Source organism: Globicephala melas, chromosome 2 (genome assembly GCF_963455315.2).
Source record: "Globicephala melas chromosome 2, mGloMel1.2, whole genome shotgun sequence".
Classification (NCBI taxonomy): domain Eukaryota; kingdom Metazoa; phylum Chordata; class Mammalia; order Artiodactyla; family Delphinidae; genus Globicephala; species Globicephala melas.
In genome coordinates, this window is record NC_083315.2 from 77,846,619 (window position 1) to 77,867,089 (window position 20,471).

The 20,471-nt window shown below is 39.8% G+C and overlaps 1 protein-coding gene across 2 annotated transcripts in view; it reads left to right on the forward strand.

Annotated features, from left to right (window-relative positions):
- The first annotated feature begins 7,861 nt into the window (after window positions 1-7,861).
- Window positions 7,862-20,471, forward strand: part of DNAAF4 (dynein axonemal assembly factor 4) — an 82,117-nt gene continuing 69,507 nt past the window's right edge. Inside the window, exons 1-2 of one of the 2 annotated variants that reach the window (XM_030878751.3) lie at window positions 7,862-8,717; window positions 9,111-9,258. In XM_030878751.3, the coding sequence (XP_030734611.2) occupies window positions 8,595-8,717; window positions 9,111-9,258 (271 nt within the window). In that variant the 5' untranslated portion in view covers window positions 7,862-8,594. The remainder of the gene's footprint in view (window positions 8,718-9,110; window positions 9,259-20,471) is intronic. The other variant, XM_030878750.3, reaches the window with a different exon arrangement.

Below are 20,471 nucleotides of genomic sequence, written 5' to 3' on the forward strand. Positions count from 1 at the left end.
GTTGTTGTTTATTTATTTATTTATTTATTTTTGGCTGTGTTGGGTCTTCATTTCTGTGCAAGGGCTTTCTCTAGTTGTGGCAAGCGGGGGCCACTCTTCATCGCGGTGCGTGGGCCTCTCACTGTCGTGGCCTTTCTTGCTGCGGAGCACAGGCTCCAGATGCGCAGGCTCAGTAGTTGTGGCTCACGGGCCCAGCCGCTCCGCGGCATGTGGGATCTTCCCAGACCAGGGCTCGAACCCGTGTCCCCTGCATCGGCAGGCGGACTCTCAACCACTGCGCCACCAGGGAAGCCCAAACCAGTATTTTCGGACGGGCTTTGCTATATACAACTTGTTTTTCCTGTGAAGTTTATACATAACACTGAGTCCTGAGTTTCCTTAAGAAAATGTGAACATATCTCTATTTTGATTTTTACAAATTAGGACTCCAGTTTTGTTAATAGAAAATTAATTGGAGAGGAGTGCTACAATCTCAGCAGCTTAATGATCCCTGAAGTAGAGACACCACTGTAGCAATATTAAGAACAAACTTGCCTGAATGATAAAATTAGTTTTACAAAAGACATCCAAAGTTTGCTTGAAGCAACCATCAGGTGCCTTGAGTAAAAAGAGAATGCATAAAATGTGAATGTATCAGTTGATGCAACTTGGTATTAGAGGTAATAAAAGTGACAAAAATACAAGATAAAATTTGAATGCACAAAAGATTTATATAAATGTGTGGAAGGAAAAAAAACAGGAAAAGTGTATCTTACCTGTTGTAGGAAAGAGAAAAGATGCACAGAGACTTCTGATCAAATAACATGAATTGATGCTCTAAGGTATCCCTTTGTTTCAAACATATAGCAATAATAAATATAAAAAGATACAATTGGGTTCAAAACCAACATAAATACATCCCAGGACAAAAAATAAAGAAAAAAGCATAAATGATGCTGAAGGAGCATCCTGCCTGACTCTGAGTCCAAAGCAGAAATTTGCAGTCAAAAATTCTAACCTGGCAGGGTAATGAGGTCTAAAGTGCTACTACATTTCAAAACTTAAGAGATGCAATAACACAATACTTAATGGGAAATGTATAGCTTTAGATAATTTTTAAGCCCAAAATATAATGCTAAGTGTTGATCTCAAGAGGATAAGAGAAGAATAAAAAATCCTAAGGAAAGTAGAAGGAAGGAAACAATAAAGAAAATAATAGGAAATAAAATAGAAAACAAACACTAGAGAGGAATAATAGGGCCACAAATAGGCGATTTTTATCTTTAAAAGATAAAAGATTTTATTTTATTGGGTTGGCCAAAAAGTTCGTTCAGGTTTTACCATAAGATGTTATGGAAAAACCCAAATGAACTTTTTAGCCAACCCATATTTTAAAAGATTAATAATATTGATGAGCCTCTGGTGAAACTGATTTAAAAAGAAATGGCCGACAGAAATAACAGGAATGTAAAAAGGGCAAAAAACATAGCACTGCTTTAAGCCTGGAGGGAGCTGGGATTCCTCTGCACTGCTGCCCCACATGTGAAAAAGGTTAAAAAGCAAACCTAGCTCCAACCGATACCTGGGACTCCAGCTTATAGGCCTAACGTGGCAGAAGTGCACAGTTTTGTAATTTGCTCAGTTGATAACTGGTGTACAGTATCACCAAAGAATTAGAAACTAAATTAGCATATAACACTTGGCTGAATTGGAGTCCCTAGGACACAAGTTAGAGGCAACTTAAAACTGCTAGAAAGGAAAGGATGAACCTAAAGGAAAGAAACAAAAATAAAGAAAAAAAAACCCCACTCTAAATCAAAATTTCAAAACATATGAAGAAAACTAATGATAAAAACAGCCAACCAACATCTTTTAAAATTTGGATCCAGTCAAGATGAAAATGACAGCATAGCCTGAAAAAGGCTTTAAAGAGAAGTACCATTCAGGATCCTGAAAGGTAAACTAAAGAATTAAAATTACAAAACCCAGTATGTAGATATTCATTCATTCAACATTTACTGAGTGTTATTTATATGTCAGGCACTGTTGTAAATGCTAAGAATATAGTGGTAAATCAAACAGACACAAATCACTACACTCATGAAGTTTTTATTCTGTAGAGACAGAAAATAAGTAAACTAAAAGTGTATTAGAGAATAAGTGCTAAGAAGAATAAGAAAGGGAATGGGATAGGAAATGCTGAGCCTGGTAGCGTGAAAGGTGCTAGATCAAATAGTAAGAGTATGTTTCATTTTGTAAGAAACTGCCAAACTGTCCTTCAAGTGGCTGTACCATTTTGCATTCCCACCAGCAATGAATGAGTTCCTCCACATCCTCACCAGCATTTGGCGTTGTCACTGTTCTGGATTTTGGCCAATCTAATATGTGTGTAGTAGTGGTATCTCATTGTTTTAGTTTGTATTTCCCTGATGACATATGATGTGGAGCATCTTATCATATGCTTATTTATATCAACTGTGTATCTTCTTTGGTGAGCTGTCTGTCAAGGTTTGGCTCATTTTTTAATCAGGTTGTTTGTTTTCTAATTGTTTCCATTTTAAGAGTTTATGTATTTTGGATAACAGTCCTTTATCATATGTATCTTTTGCAAATATTTTCTCCCATTCTGTGTCTTGTCTTTTCATTCTCTTGATAGTGTCACCCACAGAGCAGAAAAATTTTATTTTAATTAAGTCCAGCTTATCAATTATTTCTTTCATGAACCATGCCTTTGGTGTTGTACCTAAAAATTTATCACCAAAGTCAAGGTCATCTAGATTTTCTCCCATGTTATCTTCTAGGAGTTTTATAATTTTGCATTTCACATTTAGGTCTGTGATCCATTTTGAAATCACTTTGTGAAGGTTATAACCACTATGCCTAGATTCACTTTTTTGTATGCGGATGTCCAGTTGTTCCATTTGTTGAAAAGACTGTCCTTTCTCCATCACATTGCTTTTGCTTCTTTGTCAAAGATCAGTTGACTGTATTCCTGTGGGTGTATTTCTGGGTTTTCTATTCTGTTCCACTGATGTATTTGTCTATCCTTTCACCAATACCACACTGCCTTGATTATTGTTCTTCAAACTTGATCTATAAATTTAATGCAATCGCAATCAAAATCCTAGCAAGTTATTTTGTGGATATTGACAAATTGATTTTACAGTTTATATGGAGAGGCAAAATACCCAGAATAGTCAACACATTACTGAACAAGAACAAAGTTAGAGGACTGACACTACCCAACCTCAAGACTTGGCACAAGGTTGGCTAAGTCTTCTTGGAGATTTCTAGGGTGGTAGTATGTCTGGCTTTATAGAATGAGTTAGGAAATATAGTCTCTGCCTCTATCTTCTGAAAGAACTGTAGAGAATTGGTATAATTTCTTCCTTAATGTTTGGTAGAATTCACTAGTGACCCCCATCTGGGCCTGGAGCGATCTGTTCTGGAAAGTTATGGATTATTGACTCAATTTCTTTAATAGATATAGGCCTATTCAGATTGTCTATTTCTTCTTATGTGAGTTTTGGCAGATCATGTCCTTCAGGGAATTGGCCCATTTCTTGTAGATCATCAAATTTTGTAGGCATAGAGTTGTTTATAGTATTCCTTTATTTTCCTTTCTATATCCATGTTGTCTGCAGTGATATCCCCTCTTTCATTTCTCATATTAGTTATCTGTGTCCTCTCCCTTTTCTTCCTTAGGTAACCTGGCTAAGGGCTTGTTGATTTTATTTTCAAAGATTTTATTTTCAAAGGTTTGTTTTATTGATTTTTTTTAAATTTCATTGATTTATGCTCTAATTTTTAATTATTTCATTTTTTAATGCTACTTTGGATTTAATTTGCTTTTCTTTTTCTAGCTGCCTAAGGTAGAAGCTTAGTTGATTGATTTTTAAATCTTTCTCTAATATATGCATTTAATGCTGTAAATTTCTCTCTAGTCAGTTAAACTCTGATAAAACCCTAGCAGGTTAGTCTCTGGTTAAATAGTTTCTCCCGAGGTCAGATCTTGCTGAGAACAAATGCTCTGGCATATTTCAAAATGGTTCCTTTTCCCTTCCCCCTGCCGGGAGCATGAGAATATTTTTGTGCAGTATTCACTGTGAGAACCTGGTAGAACTTCAGGAAGTAAAACTCACAAAAGGGTTGGGGGCTCCCTGATGACTGGGGTCCCTCTGGAGTTTTTATCTCTCAGACTTGCCCACAGTGGGCCTCCAGCAATTTGTCAACTACATTCAGGTTTTCCTACCTCGGCACTAGTTCCCACGGAGGTTTCTGCTCTGATTGGTTGTGATTCTCTATAGATACAATCTTTCCCATCAGGGGCGCAGGGGTTTGCCCTGTGACCTCACTTTTCTTGTGGAGCTAAGAAGAGTTGTTGATTTTTCATTTTGTTCAGCTTTTTACTTGTTGGGATGGAGTGGTGACTTCCAAGCTCTGTACATGCCAGATCAGAAACTAGAAGCACTTAAAAAATTTTTTAAAAACTGATACGCTAAAACAAGTCTTACAGGAAAAATCATTGAGATCTATACTTTGTAAATGTCAATCTAAGATATTTGGGCCAAAATAAAAGGAAAAGTATAAATGGATAGTTCACACTGTCCACATGAGCTCTACCTATATATTCTTGTCTAGCCGTAAATCACATTGTGTTTTTCTAAAGCGCAAATTTAAAATAGTAAAATAGTGAATGCATTTAAAACCTAGTACCTAGATTTTGCTCTTGAAAGCTATCCCCCGTTAAAAAGAACTAATGGTTCTTGGAGAACGACTGATTCCATTTCCCAGAGGAGAAAAAAAAAAAGGAAAAGAATTCAAACTGGGTCTAAATCATTTTTGTTCCAAGAATAAAGGATTTTGAAAAGGCTTAAGAAAGTTCTGGGGTGGTGTTAAAAAAGTCATAAATCAGCCTTTCCTAATGGCCAAATTTGACAGTTTTACTATCAAAAAATAAACAAATTTTAGTTAATTCATTTTAGGTGAAGAATAATAAATCAGATTTAATTTTTGCTTCATAATGTATATTTTCACTCCCTAAGAGCCTCACAATACATAAGGAGAAAATAAGGACCCTTCTCTATTATAGAGCTTGTTTTTAAAAATTTTACTTTAATTTTGTAATATTTGTTACATAAAAAATGATACAGATATTTGTATATGTACGTTATGAATCAAAAGATGAATAAGGCAAATCCATCACCAAAATTAGAGAGAGAAAAAAAAAGGCAATTTCTTTGATGGTCTCTGATGGCATGCTTTGTTGTAATGAACAAAATCAAACAAAAAATAATTTGGGGTGTTCTCTCGATTTTCCTAGGGAACCAGCCAATAGGACCTGGACCTCCTGTCTTCCAGTGGGAGTGGCTGCATCTGACGCAGCTTGCCAGGGTACTAGTAATTTTTTTCTTCCAACTAAATCTTTCCATGTGAATCAAGGTCTCCAGATATTGGGTAGCTGGCTTTCACAGATAAGTCTTATAGTTTGCACCTAAACCAAGATTGCCTGGGTCCCAATAACTTCCCTCCCGAAAAGGTTCCTTTCATGTTTGCCCTATAAGAAGGGAGAACAGCAAGGGGATGGAATTCCTCTCCTGTAATGCAGAGCTACACTGCAGATGGAGCATAGTGCTCTGGCCCCAGTGTGCTTCTCCTTGGGATGATGGGAGAATGGGGAAACCTGTGGTTTTTCTTGGCTTTGTTTCTCCTTTCCTCCATTAAAACCTATCTCTTAACCTAGTGGGTCACAGACTTTGGTATGTATCAGCATTACCTGGTGGGCTTGTTAAAACACAGATTGCTGGGCCACAGTTCCAGATTATCTGGTCCAGCAGGCCTGGAGTGGGGTCTGGGAATTTGCATTTCTAGCAAGTCCCCAGATGATGCTGATATTGTTGTCAGGGGACCACACTTTGAGAAACTTTGTCTTAATTCATGCAGTGTGTCTATGTAGAAATCAGCTTTTCTGGCTACCACAAAGGGTGTCATTTGCAAGACTTTCACCTAGGAGTTAACCATTATCCTTTCTTACAGCTTAACTTTCCTTTATAGTTGTACCACATATGTATAAATAGGAATCCTTAACCAACAGATTTGGTTTTCATTATTTTCAAGTTTTATACAAATGGCATTGTTCCTTAAGGGTCTTATAAGACTTGCTTTTTTCCACTCATCCATCCAGTGTAAAGTAAAATTAATTCATTTTTACTGTTGTATGATATTCTTTTGTATGAATATACCTATTGATAGATATTTGGCTTGTTTTTAGGTTTTTGCTAGAAGCTGCTACGAACAGTTACTTCTTTACCCAATCATAGAGTTACGCTCTATTTAAGAAAGGACCCAATCTAGAGGAAACCCTCCCTCCCTTAGATCTTCCCTCCAGTTCTGACACCCCCTTACTGAGAATCAATGTGGTGTGCGCTCAATGACTAAATAAACTCAACTTGTTCAACTACAGGTGCCCCGTGGTTTTTGACTGAAGGGCATTGAAAAAATATATATCTTGCCATTCTTTATTGTGCCTTTTGGTGAGCACCAGTTCTTAATTTTAGTTTGTTTTCAATCTTTTTCCTTTAAGGTAAGTGCTTTTGATGTCATACTTAAGAAATGCTTTCTTACTCCAAGATCATACAAACACACACACGTATTTGTGTATGTGTATATATAAAATATATATATGTTTTAAGCTTGTATGTCTTTAGTTCATCTGAAATTCATTTTTGTGTGTGACACCATATGCATGTAGAGAGCCAATCCCATTTTTTCCCATGTGGTGACCATTTCTCCTAGCACCCAATGTATTCAATAGTCATTCCTTTCTTTGCTTTTCCCCACTTATGTGCACAGTCACTTTTACCATATATCAAATTTCCATCTACACTCGAGTTAGATTAAGATTTTTTGTTTTTTAAATCTAATAGGAAACACAGATTAAGACTTTTAAGACTGAATAAGTTTCAAGGCTTGTTAAACACTTTTTAGATAAGTACCTGTCTTGAAACAATGTATAAAGATTAATGGTGTTTTAAATTGGTATCAGCTGATGTAATGATTCAGCAATAAAACTGATCAAGTTTTTTTTAAAAAAAGACATAACTCAGAGTGTAAAAAGTTTCATAAGACTGGTAGTCAGGGGAACAATTTCACTACAGAGGTTTGTATGTGCTTAACAAAGTGATTGCTAACGAATTTTCCTGAAACTCCCAAACAGAACAAAGTATCCATTTTATTTTCTATACATATATCACTTGTGTTTTTATATAGTGGCAGAATCTACACTTTAACATTTTATATAATAGGAATGCATAAACTCTGTCTTTTGAAGACACAGGAGAGTTTGAAACAAAATGGTAAAAGTAGGAATTGAACACAAGGGGGAAAAATGCCAAAAGCAACATTAAAAAGAATCTATAGGATTGATTGTTAGGTTTCTCCGATTAGGAGGACAAGGGAAAAGAAGTCTAACATGGCCCCAGTATTCAAAGTTACGGATCCTTGAGATGATGAACAGCTGACAAAATTAGGTAAGGTAGTGAGGGGTGCTCTGTTTGGGGGGTAAAAGATGATTTTTTTTTCCTCCCAAGTCTGCTGCTCCTTAGCTTTCCTCAAGGACTTTTTCAGGAGCTTTTAAATTTGTATTAATGACTTCCAAAAGTAAAATGTTAAAAATCCCCATTCCTAGGTGGCAAATAGTTTGTAGATGCTTAATTTTCATGTCCTTCTTTTTTTTTTTTAACATCAAATTCCAGTAATTTATAAACTGTGTCTCCAGAAAGCATCCCAAGGAAAGAACATTGGAATGGGAGTTAGGGGGTCAGGATCTTAATCACAGTTCAGCCGCTAATCCATGTGGCAATGGGGTTGGGTATATGGATCTCAGATTCCTTAAATACTGCATGTGGGAATACTACATGATCTTTAAGTTTCCTCTCAGCGCTAAAGTTACAAATCTCCTTAAACAACGGTAAAACATATCCGTGTCAATTCAACTTATCCTACAGTTGAGTTGCAGCCAAGCATTCGCCAGGTGAGTCATACGGTCGTTTCTCCCCAGTTCTCAAACCAAGGAAAGAACCCTACCTACATGCTTGTGACGGGCTTACGGTTGATAGGATTTTAAGGACAACAGTACAGGCAAGCTCCTAGGCCAGAAGGTCAGTATGAACTGGAAATTTCCAAAACAGGAACACCAAATGGTGCTAATTTCTACAGCCCCCGTCAGAACAAACAAAAGGCAAGGGCTGCAATGGTGCGTGAACGTCGCACCTGCTTCTCGCGGGTTACGCTTTCCCACATCCTTTTATGCATTTTCAAGCGTGAAGCTCTTTTCTTGCTTAAGCGGAAGTGGGTCTGCTACTTCGCAGATTCGCTTGGACTGCGGGTGAGAGATAAGACCTCAGGTAACGATAACGCTCCCGCTAGGGGCGCCCAGGCAGTGGTGACGGGAGTCCGCAGGTCGACCGCAGTGGCGCGCCCGGGGCACGCTGGGAACGGGGGAGGGTGGTGCCGCGGCCCGGCCTGACCCGGAAGGGCTGGCCTGTGGTAACCCCGGCTTCCCTAGCAACCGAGCGGGCGCGCGTCCTCCCCAGCCTCTCCGGACGCCTCCCGGGATGCCCCTGCAGGTTAGCGGCTACAGCTGGGAGCAGACGAGGACTGCGGTCTTCATCTCTGTGCCCCTCAGAGGCGTCAGCGTCAGGGACGCGGACGTGTTCTGCACGGAAAACTATCTGAAGGTAGGAAAGCGAGTCGTGCCTGCCGGCAGGGTGGGGGAGCCGGGGGTGTGGTCCGAAGCGGCTGCAAGGGCGCGGCTGTGGACCTGCAACAGGCGCGTCCTTGCAGATAAGCATCCTAAAATTTTAGTCCTATTAAAAATAAAACAAAGCAAAACAAACAAAACAAAATACGAATCCCATACAGGTGACACCTCGTCTGTAGACAGATGTCACCAGGTCAGAGATTATTTTATCCAGGATTTCCTCATATGCCGTGCTTTTATCGTGACCTGGAATATATTTATAGAAGGAATTTAAGAAAATGATTTAGACTTCTTTCTTATCACATTTCTTGACGGGTGTGTCTTTCATTTGTGTAACTAAATGGACTTCCGTTTTCCCCCTTTTGAATAGGTGAACTGTCCTCCATTTTTATTTGAGGTGTTTCTCTATGCTCCCATAGACGATGAGAGCAGCAAAGCCAAGATTGGAAATGACACTATTGTTTTCACTTTACACAAAAAAGAAGCGGCCATGTGGGAGACCCTTTCTCTGTCAAGTGGTAAGTTCTTTACTAAAAGACGTTCAGCTGGTTGTGCTTTTTATACTTTATACCATTTAAAATTTTCTCTTTTGAAATTTATGTTGCTATTCTAGGAAAACGAAATAGACACATAGCATGATTTAAAAGAGTTAGTGCTTCAGCTGCCTCTTAAAATAAATCACCTAATTCCTGAGTAATCGAATTACTCAAAAATTAGAGTCCGTTAATACTAGCTTTTAAAGGATGTGGGCTCCTATCTTCAGGGGATAAGGCCTCCCAATATGGCCTTTATTTAGCACTCATTTTGTATTAGGCATTAGTTCATCTGTTAATCCTCACAACAATCTATCACTTAGGTACCCCCCCTCTTTTTTTAAGGTGAGGCTACTGAGACACAGAAGGGTTGAGTAATTGCCAAAGGTCACACAACTAGTAAGTGACAGACAAGAAGTGGAGTCTTAGGGCTTCTCTGGTGGCGCAGTGGTTGAGAGTCCGCCTGCTGATGCAGGGGACACGGGTTTGTGCCCTGGTCCGGGAAGATCCCACATGCTGCGGAGCGGCTGGGCCCGTGAGCCATGGCCGCTGAGCCTGCGGGTCCAGAGCCTGTGCTCCGCAACAGGAGAGGCCACAACAGTGAGAGGCCAGCATACCACACACACACACACAAAAAGTGGAGTCTTAGCAGTTTGACTCTAGAGCAGTGTTTCAGCTACGGAACTTTTACAGAATACACATGTCTGAATCTCACCCTAGACCAATCAAATCAGTTTCTGGGAGTGAGACTTAGACCTAGGTACTGGTAGTTTTTAAAACGCTTTTTGGGAATTATAATGTACAGTCCAAGTTGAGATCCCCCATTCTCTGTACTCTTAATCAGTATTCTTCTGCCAAGATCAGCTTTGTGGGTCAGTAATTGCCCTATACTGCTTTAGCTCTGTTATCTTCCTCCCTGATCTAGTTGTCATGTTTTCTTGTGTTTTCTATCTACTGCCTGAAATTTCTCTTAGGTCTTTGGCGTTAAGTCTTGAGTTAGGACTATTGAGAAATGGGGAAATGGCAGCCATTCTTTATGTTAATGTTTTCTTGGTATCTTGCTGTGGAATTTAATTTTTTAATCCCTAGGACCAGGTGGAATTTTTCTCTAAAATGTGGTATTCAGCTCAGAAAATACTGGTTAAGGTAGGTTACCATAGCCAGCTTACTTTAGTTCTTTATTGAGCCCCAGAATAACTGAGGAGTTTTTAAAAACCAGATACCTGCTCTCCTACCCCTGCCTTCCTTTTTGATTCAAGTCTGAGATAGGGCCTGGGAATATGTCGTGAAACACACCCAGGGTGTTCTGACTTCGTACCTAAGATTAAATGTAAATACTTTGATTTATTTCAGCTGTTGTTGATAATCTTAATTTTGAAGTTAGATGGGACCAGAACCATGTAATGGCTTCTTTTAAAATAAACAGATTGGGGGTTGAGAACTCCCCAGGTGATTATGATGCCTGGCCAGGTTTGTGAACCACTGACTTAAGTGTGTGTGTGTGTGTGTGTGTGTGTGTGTGTGTGTGTGTGTGTGTGTCTTGATTTCCCCAGGTAACGTTTTGTCCACCAACTTTTTAGGCTATAAAGAAAAGTCATATCCATAAACCTGTTACTTTCCCCTGTTTCTGACATGAAACACTTTCTTCTATGTCAAATTCCCTTCTTAAACTTGTTGGCCACTTTATTCAGGAGTGGGAAGGGAATTTTCTAATCATAACCTTCCTCTCTAATTTAGATATCTGCTTTCATTGCACAGGTGCTTGAGTCTTCTCTTTCATGGTTATATGGTCAGCTATTCCAAATTTTGACCATTTAAACTAGGATTGGCAAACTTTTTCTGTAAAGGACCAGATAATATTTTGGATTTTGTGGCCTATGTAGTCTGTGTCACAATTACTCAGCTCTGTTATTGCAGAACAAAAGCAGCCATAGACAATATGTATTTATTGATGCTGAAATTTCAATTTATTCTAATTTGTATATGTCATAAAGTATTACTATTCTTTTGATTTTTTTCAACTATTTAAAACTGTAAAAATTATTCTTAGCTTATGTGCTGAAAGAAATCAGGGAGCAGGTTGGGTTTGACCGTAATTTGCCAGTTAGACTAATCAAAACAGTCTTAAAACTGACTTATATAACAAGTAATGAACATCGATTTTACTTCAGAAACCAGGTTTGAGATTCTTTTAGAAGTCAAACTCAGTTTCAGATGCAATTCAGTGAAATTGTTTAACAGTCTGTTTTTCACATGCAGTATTGTGGAGCTCCAGTCTATACTCCAAGTCTGCCTCCCTGATTATTCAAAACATACTTGCTCCATTTTTTTCTGAAGTTCCTTCTTGATCCATTTTTCGTTTCTTTTAGATATGGAGCATTTCACTTGGAAACTTGATTTTCTTTTAATTACTTCTGCCCCTGAAACTGGTCCAACTGTCTGCCACTCTGTTACTAAACAGGTGGTTTGGGGAGAGACTTCTGAAGTAATTTCAGTCCTAATTCCCAGCCAAGATCTTGGATGGGTAAAAATTCCATACTCTTTACTTATTTTTAACTGAAATTAATATTCCCTTCAACTATGAATGTAGATGACAAACAACAGTAGTGTCAATAAAAATCACAAATATGTTCATATCACAGGTACCTCTATCTTTTATATACACTACTTTGAAATTATAGTATTTATTAGACATTTTGCTATGTATTATTTAATGCATTAATAAAGAAGCACATACTTGTATATCACAAATTTATTTTTTAATATTTTGTGTTTTAATATAACTAGTTTTCTTTGTGTATTTTTTCATATATTTTAAAACGCTATGAAGGTGTGTATAAAACTTTACTAGTCATCCCTCCACTTCTGCCATTCTTTTTTTTTTTAATCAGAAACAGTGAATATATATATATATTTTTTAACATCTTTATTGGAGTATAATTGCTTTACAATGGTGTGTTAGTTTTTGCTGTATAACAAAGTGAATCAGTTATACACATACATATGTTCCCATATCTCTTCCCTCTTGCGTCTCCCTCCCTCCCACCCTCTCTATCCCACCCCTCTAGGTGGTAACAAAGCACCGAGCTGATCTCCCCGTGCTTTGCGGCTGCTTCCCACTAGCTATCTATTTTACGTGTGGTAGCGTATATATGTCCATGCCACTATCTCACTTTGTCACAGCTTACCCTTCCCCCTCCCCATATCCTCAAGTCCATTCTCTAGTAGGTCTGTGTCTTTATTCCCATCTTGCCCCTAGGTTCTTCATGACCTTTTTTTTTTTCTTAGATTCCATATATATGTGTTAGCATATGGTATTTGTTTTTCTCTTTTTTTTTTTTTATTTTTTTTTTTTATTTTTTTTTTAACATCTTTATTGGGGTATAATTGCTTTACAATGGTGTGTTAGTTTCTGCTTTATAACAAAGTGAATCAGTCATACATAAACATATGTTCCCATATGTCTTCCCTGTTGCGTCTCCCTCCCTCCCACCCTCCCCATCCCACCCCTCCAGGCTGTCACAAAGCACCGAGCCAATATCCCTGTGCCATGCGGCTGCTTCCCACTAGCTATCTACCTTACTGCGTTTGTTAGTGTGTATATGCCCATGACTCTCTCTCGCCCTGTCACAGCTCACCCTTCCCCTTCCCCATAACCTCAAGTCCGTTCTCTAAGAGGTCTGCGTCTTTATTCCTGCTTTAACCCTAGGTTCTTCATGACATTTTTTTCTTAAATTCCATATATATGTGTTAGCATACGGTATTTGTCTTTTTCTTTCTGACTTACTTCACTCTGTATGACAGACTCTAGGTCTATCCACCTCATTACAAATAGCTCAATTTCGTTTCTTTTTATGGCTGAGTAATATTCCATTGTATATATGTGCCACATCTTCTTTATCCATTCATCCGATGACGGGCACTTAGGTTGTTTCCATCTCCGGGCTATTGTAAATAGAGCTGCAATGAACATTTTGGTACATGACTCTTTTTGAATTTTGGTTTTCTCAGGGTATATGCCCAGTAGTGGGATTGCTGGGTCATATGGTAGTTCTATTTGTAGTTTTTTAAGGAACCTCCATACTGTTCTCCATAGTGGCTGAACCAATTCACATTCCCACCAGCAGTGCAAGAGTGTTCCCTTTTGTCCACACCCTCTCCAGCATTTATTGTTTCTAGATTTTTTGATGATGGCCATTCTGACTGGTGTGAGATGATATCTCATTGTAGTTTTGATTTGCATTTCTCTAATGATTAATGATGTTGAGCATTCTTTCATGTGTTTGTTGGCAGTCTGTATATCTTCTTTGGAGAAATGTCTATTTAGGTCTTCTGCCCATTTTTGGATTGGGTTGTTTGTTTTCTTGTTATTGAGCTGCATGAGCTGCTTGTAAATTTTGGAGATTAATCCTTTGTCGGTTGCTTCATTTGCAAATATTTTCTCCCATTCTGAGGGTTGTCTTTTGGTCTTGTTTACGGTTTCCTTTGCTGTGCAAAAGCTTTGAAGTTTCATTAGGTCCCATTTGTTTATTTTTGTTTTTATTTCCATTACTCTAGGAGGTGGGTCAGAAAGGATCTTACTTTGATTTATGTCATAGAGTGTTCTGCCTATGTTTTCCTCTAAGAGTTTGATAGTTTCTGGCCTTACATTTAGGTCTTTAATCCATTTTGAGCTTATTTTTGTGTATGGTGTTAGGGAGTGATCTAATCTCATACTTTTACATGTACCTGTCCAGTTTTCCCAGCACCACTTATTGAAGAGGGTGTCCTTTCTCCATTGTACATTACTGCCACCTTTATCAAAGATAAGGTGTCCATATGTGCATGGGTTTATCTCTGGGCTTTCTATCCTGTTCCATTGATCTATCTTTCTGTTTTTGTGCCAGTACCATACCGTCTTGATGACTGTAGCTTTGTAGTATAGTCTGAAGTCAGGGAGCCTGATTCCTCCAGTTCCTTCTTTCGTTCTCAAGATTGCTTTGGCTATTCGGGGTCTTTTGTGTTTCCATACAAATTGTGAAAGTTTTTGTTCTAGTTCTGTGAAAAATGCCAGTGGTAGTTTGATAGGGATTGCATTGAATCTATAGATTGCTTTGGGTAGTAGAGTCATTTTCACAATGTTGATTCTTCCAATCCAAGAACATGGTATATCTCTCCATCTATTTATATCATCTTTAATTTCTTTCATCAGTGTCTTATAATTTTCTGCATACAGGTCTTTTGTCTCCTTAGGTAGGTTTATTCCTAGATATTTTATTCTTTTTGTTGCAATGGTAAATGGGAGTGTTTTCTTGATTTCACTTTCAGATTTTTCATCATTAGTATATAGGAATGCCAGAGATTTCTGTGCATTAATTTTGTATCCTGCCACTTTACCAAATTCATTGATTAGCTCTAGTAGTTTTCTGGTAGCATCTTTAGGGTTCTCTATGTATAGGATCATGTCATCTGCAAACAGTGACAGCTTTACTTCTTCTTTTCCAATTTGGATTCCTTTTATTTCCTTTTCTTCTCTGATTGCTGTGGCTAAAACTTCCAAAACAATATTGAATAATAGTGGTGAGAGTGGGCAACCTTGTCTTGTTCCTGATCTTAGTGGAAATGCTTTCAGTTTTTCACCATTGAGGATGATGTTTGCTGTGGGCTTGTCATATATGGCCTTTATTATGTTGAGGAAAGTTCCCTCTATGCCTACTTTCTGCAGGGTTTTTATCATAAATGGGTGTTGAATTTTGTCAAAAGCTTTCTCTGCATCTATTGAGATGATCATATGGTTTTTCTCCTTCAATTTGTTAATATGGTTTATCACATTGATAGATTTGCGTATATTGAAGAATCCTTGCATTCCTGGAATAAACCCCACTTGATCATGGTGTATGATCCTTTTAATGTGCTGTTGGATTCTGTTTGCTAGTATTTTGTTGAGGATTTTTGCATCTATGTTCATCAGTGATATTGGCCTGTAGTTTTCTTTCTTTGTGACATCCTTGTCTGGTTTTGGTATCAAGGTGATGGTGGCCTCGTAGAAGGAGTTAGGGAGTGGTCCTCCCTCTGCTATATTTTGGAAGAGTTTGAGAAGGATAGGTGTTAGCTCTTCTCTAAATGTTTGATAGAATTCGCCTGTGAAGCCATCTGGTCCTGGGCTTTTCTTTGTTGGAAGATTTTTAATCACAGTTTCAATTTCAGTGCTTGTGATTGGTCTGTTCATATTTTCTATTTCTTCCTGATTCAGTCTTGGCAGGTTGTGCATTTCTAAGAATTTGTCCATTTCTTCCAGATTGTCCATTTTATTGGCATAGAGTTGCTTGTAGTAATCTCTCATGATCTCTTTTATCTCTGCAGTGTCAGTTGTTACCTCTCCTTTTTCATTTCTAATTCTATTGATTTGAGTCTTCTCCCTTTTTTTCTTGATGAGTCTGGCTAGTGGTTTATCTATTTTGTTTATCTTCTCAAAGAACCAGCTTTTAGTTTTATTGATCTTTGCTATTGTTTCCTTCATTTCTTTTTCATTTATTTCTGATCTGATTTTTATGATTTCTTTCCTTCTGCTAGCTTTGGGGTTTTTTTGTTCTTCTTTCTCTAATTGCTTGAGGTGCAAGGTTAGGTTGTTTATTCGAGATGTTTCCTGCTTCTTAAGGTGGGCTTGTATTGCTATAAACTTCCCCCTTAGAACTGCTTTTGCTGCATCCCACAGGTTTTGGGTCGTTGTGTCTCCATTGTCATTTGTTTCTAGGTATTTTTTGATTTCCTCTTTGATTTCTTCAGTGATCTCTTCATTATTAAGTAGTGTATTGTTTAGCCTCCATGTGTTTGTATTTTTTACAGATCTTTTCCTGTAATTGATATCTAGTCTCATGGCGTTGTGGTCAGAAAAGATACTTGATACAATTTCAATTTTCTTAAATTTACCAAGGCTTGATTTGTGACCTAAGATATGATCTATCCTGGAGAATGTTCCATGAGCACTTGAGAAAAATGTGTATTCTGTTGTTTTTGGATGGAGTGTCCTATAAATATCAATTAAGTCCATCTTGTTTAATGTATCATTTAAAGCTTCTGTTTCCTTATTTATTTTCATTTTGGATGATCTGTCCATGGGTGAAAGTGGGGTGTTTAAGTCCCCTACTATGAATGTGTTACTGTCGATTTCCCCTTTTATGGCTGTTAGTATTTGCCTTATGTATTGAGGTGCTCCTATGTTGGGTGCATAAATATTTACAATTGTTATATCTTCTTCTTGGATCGATCCCTTGATCATTATGTAGTGTCCTTCTTTGTCTCTTTTAATAGTCCTTATTTTAAAGTCTATTTTGTCTGATATGAGAATTGCTACTCCAGCTTTCTTTTGGCTTCCATTTGCATGGAATATCTTTTTCCATCCCCTTACTTTCAGTCTGTATGTGTCTCTAGGTCTGAAGTGGGTCTCTTGTAGACAGCATATATAAGGGTTTTGTTTTTGTATCCATTCAGCTAATCTGTGTCTTTTGGTGGGAGCATTTAGTCCATTTACATTTAAGGTAATTATCGATATGTATGTTCCTATTCCCATTTTCTAAATTGTTTTGGGTTCGTTATTATAGGTCTTTTCCTTCTCTTGTGTTTCTTGCCTAGAGAAGATCCTTTAGCATTTGTTGTAAAGCTGGTTTGGTGGTGCTGAACTCTCTCAGCTTTTGCTTGTCTGTAAAGGTTTTAATTTCTCCATCAAATCTGAATGAGATCCTTGCTGGGTAGAGTAGTCTTGGCTGCATGTTTTTCTCCTTCATCACTTTCAGTATGTCCTGCCACTCCCTTCTGGCTTGTAGGGTTTCTGCTGAGAGATCAGCTGTTAACCTTATGGGGATTCCCTTATGTGTTATTTGTTGTTTTTCCCTTGCTGCTTTTAATATGCTTTCTTTGTATTTAATTTTTGACAGTTTGATTAATATGTGTCTTGGCGTATTTCTCCTTGTATTTATCTTGTATGGGACTCTCTGTGCTTCCTGGACTTGATTAACTATTTCCTTTCCCATATTAGGGAAGTTTTCAACTATAATCTCTTCAAATATTTTCTCAGTCCCTTTCTTTTTCTCTTCTTCTTCTGGAACCCCTATAATTCGAATGTTGGTGCGTTTAATGTTGTCCCAGAGGTCTCTGAGACTGTCCTCAGTTCTTTTCATTCTTTTTTCTTTATTCTGCTCTGCAGTAGTTATTTCCACTATTTTATCTTCCAGGTCACTTATCCGTTCTTCTGCCTCAGTTATTCTGCTATTGATCCCATCTAGAGTACTTTTAATTTCATTTATTGTGTTGTTCATCGTTGCTTGTTTCATCTTTAGTTCTTCTAGGTCCTTGTTAACTGATTCTTGCATTTTGTCCAATCTATTGTCCATTCTATCTCCAAGATTTCGGATCAACCTTACTATCATTATTCTGAATTCTCTTTCAGGTAGACTCCCTATTTCCTCTTCATTTGTTAGGTCTGGTGCATTTTTATCTTGCTCCTTTATCTGCTGTGTGTTTTTCTGTCTTCTCATTTTGCTTATCTTACTGTGTTTGGGGTCTCCTTTTTGCAGGCTGCAGGTTTGTGGTTCCTCCTGTTTTTGATGTCTGTCTCTAGTGGCTAAGGTTGGTTCAGTGGGTTGTGTAGGCTTCCTGGTGGAGGGGGCTAGTGCCTGTGTTGTGGTGGATGAGGCTGGATCTTGTCTCTCTAGTGGGCAGGTTCACGTCTGGTGGTGTGTTTGGGGGTGTCTGTGGCCTTATTATGATTTTAGGCAGCCTCTCTGCTAATGGGTGGGGTTGTGTTCCTGTTTTGCTAGTTGTTTGGCATAGGTTTTCCAGCACTGTGGCTTGCTGGTCGTTGAGTGAAGCTGGGTGCTGGTGTTAAGATGGAGGTCTCTGGGAGATTTTCGCCGTTTGATATTATGTGGAGCTGGGAGGTCTCTTGTTGATCAGTGTCCTGCAGTTGGCTGTCCTACCTCAGAGGCAGAGCCCTGCCTCCTGGCTGGAGCACCAAAAGCTTTTCATCCACAGGCTCAGGATAAAAGGGAGAAAAAGTAGAGGGAATTAGTAGAAGTATGAGGAAAGAAAGAAGGAAAGGAGGGTAGGAAGGAAGGAAGAAAGAAAGAAAGAAGCAAAGAAGGAAAGAAGGCAAGAAGGAAAGAAAGGAGGGAGGGAGGGAGGGAGGAAGGAAGGAAGGAGGGAAAGAAGGAAAAAAGACAGAAAGAAAGAAGATACAGTAAAAATAAAATACAGTATAATAAAGTTATTGAATTAAAAACTTCTTATTTAGAAAAAAAAAAAAAAGGGACGGAAAGAACCTAGGACAAATGTTGGAAGCAAAGCTATACAGACAAAATCTTACACAGAAGCATACACATACACCCTCACTAAAAGAGGTAAATGGGGAAAAATCCTAAATCTTGCTGTCAGATACCACCTCCTCAATTTGGGATGATTCGTTGTCTAAAGGAGGGAAGGAAGGACGGAAAGAAAGAAAGAAAGAACGAAGGTAAAGTATAATAAGGTTATTAAAATTAATTATTAAGAAAAAAAATTAAAAAAAAAAACATGGACGGATAGAACCCTAGGACAAATGGTGGAAGCAAGACTATACAGACAAGATCTCACACAGAAGCATACACATACACATTCACAAAAAGAGGAAAGGGGAAAAAAATCATAGATCTTGCTCCTAAAGTCCACTTCCTTAATTTGGGATGATTGGTTGTCTATTCAGGTATTCCACAGATGCAGGGTACATCAAGTTGATTGTGGAGCTTTAATCCGCTGTTTCTGAGGCTGCTGGGAGGGATTTCCCTTTCTCTTCTTTGTTCTCACAGCTCCCAGGGCTAAGCTTTGGATTTGGCCCTGCCACTGCGTGTAGATCGCTGGAGGGCGTCTGTTTTTTGCTCAGACAGGATAGGGTTAAAAGAGCCGCTGATTGGGGGCTCTGGCGCACTCAGGCCGGCGGGGACGGAGGGGCACAGAGTGCGGGGCGGGCCTGCGGTGGCAAAGGCCGGCGTGACTTTGCACCAGCCTGAGGCGCGCTGTGCGCTCTCCCGGGGAAGTTGTCCCTGGATCCCGGGAACCCGGCAGTGGCGGGTTGCACAGGCTCCGCGGAAGAGGGGTGTGGAGAGTGACCTGTGCTCGCACACAGGCCCCTTGGTGGCAGCAGCAGCAGCCTTAACGTCTCCCGCCCGCCTCTGGGGTCCGCGCTTTTAGCCGCGGCTTGCGCCCGTCTCTGGAGTCCGCGCCCTCAGCCGCGGCTCGCGCCCGTCTCTGGATTCCGCGCTTTCAGCCGCGGCTCGCGCCCGTCTCTGGTTTCCGCGCTTTCAGCCGCGGCTCGCGCCCGTCTCTGGATTCCGCGCTTTCAGCCGCGGCTCGCGCCCGTCTCTGGGGTTCGCGCTTTTAGTCGCGGCTCGCGCCCGTCTCTGGAGTTCCTTTAAGCAGCGTTCTTAAACCCCTCTCCTCACGCCCCAGGAAACAAAGAGGGAAGGAAAAGTCTCCTGCCTCTTCTGCTGGTGCAGGCTTTTCCCCGGACTCCCTCCCGGCTAGCTGTGGTGCACTAACCCCTTCAGGCTATGTTCAAGCCGCCAACCCCAGTCCTCTCCCTGCGCTCCGGCCTCAGCTCTCAGCCCCGCCCGCCCCGGCGGGTGAGCAGACAAGCCTCTCGGGCTGGTGAGTGCCGGTCGGCACCGATCCTCTGTGCGGGAATCTCCCCGCTTTGCCCTCCGCACCCGTTGCTGTGCACTCCGCAGCTTCGAAGCTCCCCCCTCCGCCTCCCGCAGTCTCCGCCCGCGAAGGGGCTTCCTAGAGTGTGGAAACTTTTCCTCCTTCACAGCTCCCTCCCACTGGTGCAGGTGCCGTCCCTATTCTTTTGTCTCTGTTTTTTCTTTTGCCCTACCCAGGTACGTGGGGAGTTTCTTGCCTTTTGGGAGGTCTGAGGTCTTCTGCCAGCCTTCAGTAGGTGTTCTGTAGGAGTTGTTCCACGTGTAGATGTATTTCTGGTGTATCTGTCGGGAGGAAGGTGATCTCCGCGTCTTACTCTTCCGCCATCTTCCGCCTGTGTCCTTTCGCCAGGATTCAGTTGCCTTAAGATCCTTAAGATACAGTACCAAGTCTCTTTGTGCCTGTAGCTGGATAAGGTTGAAGAAGGCACCTTGAGTCCTCCAGAAGCGAGGGGTCACAATAGGAAGTCCTGTGAGTGATGTAGGCAGAAG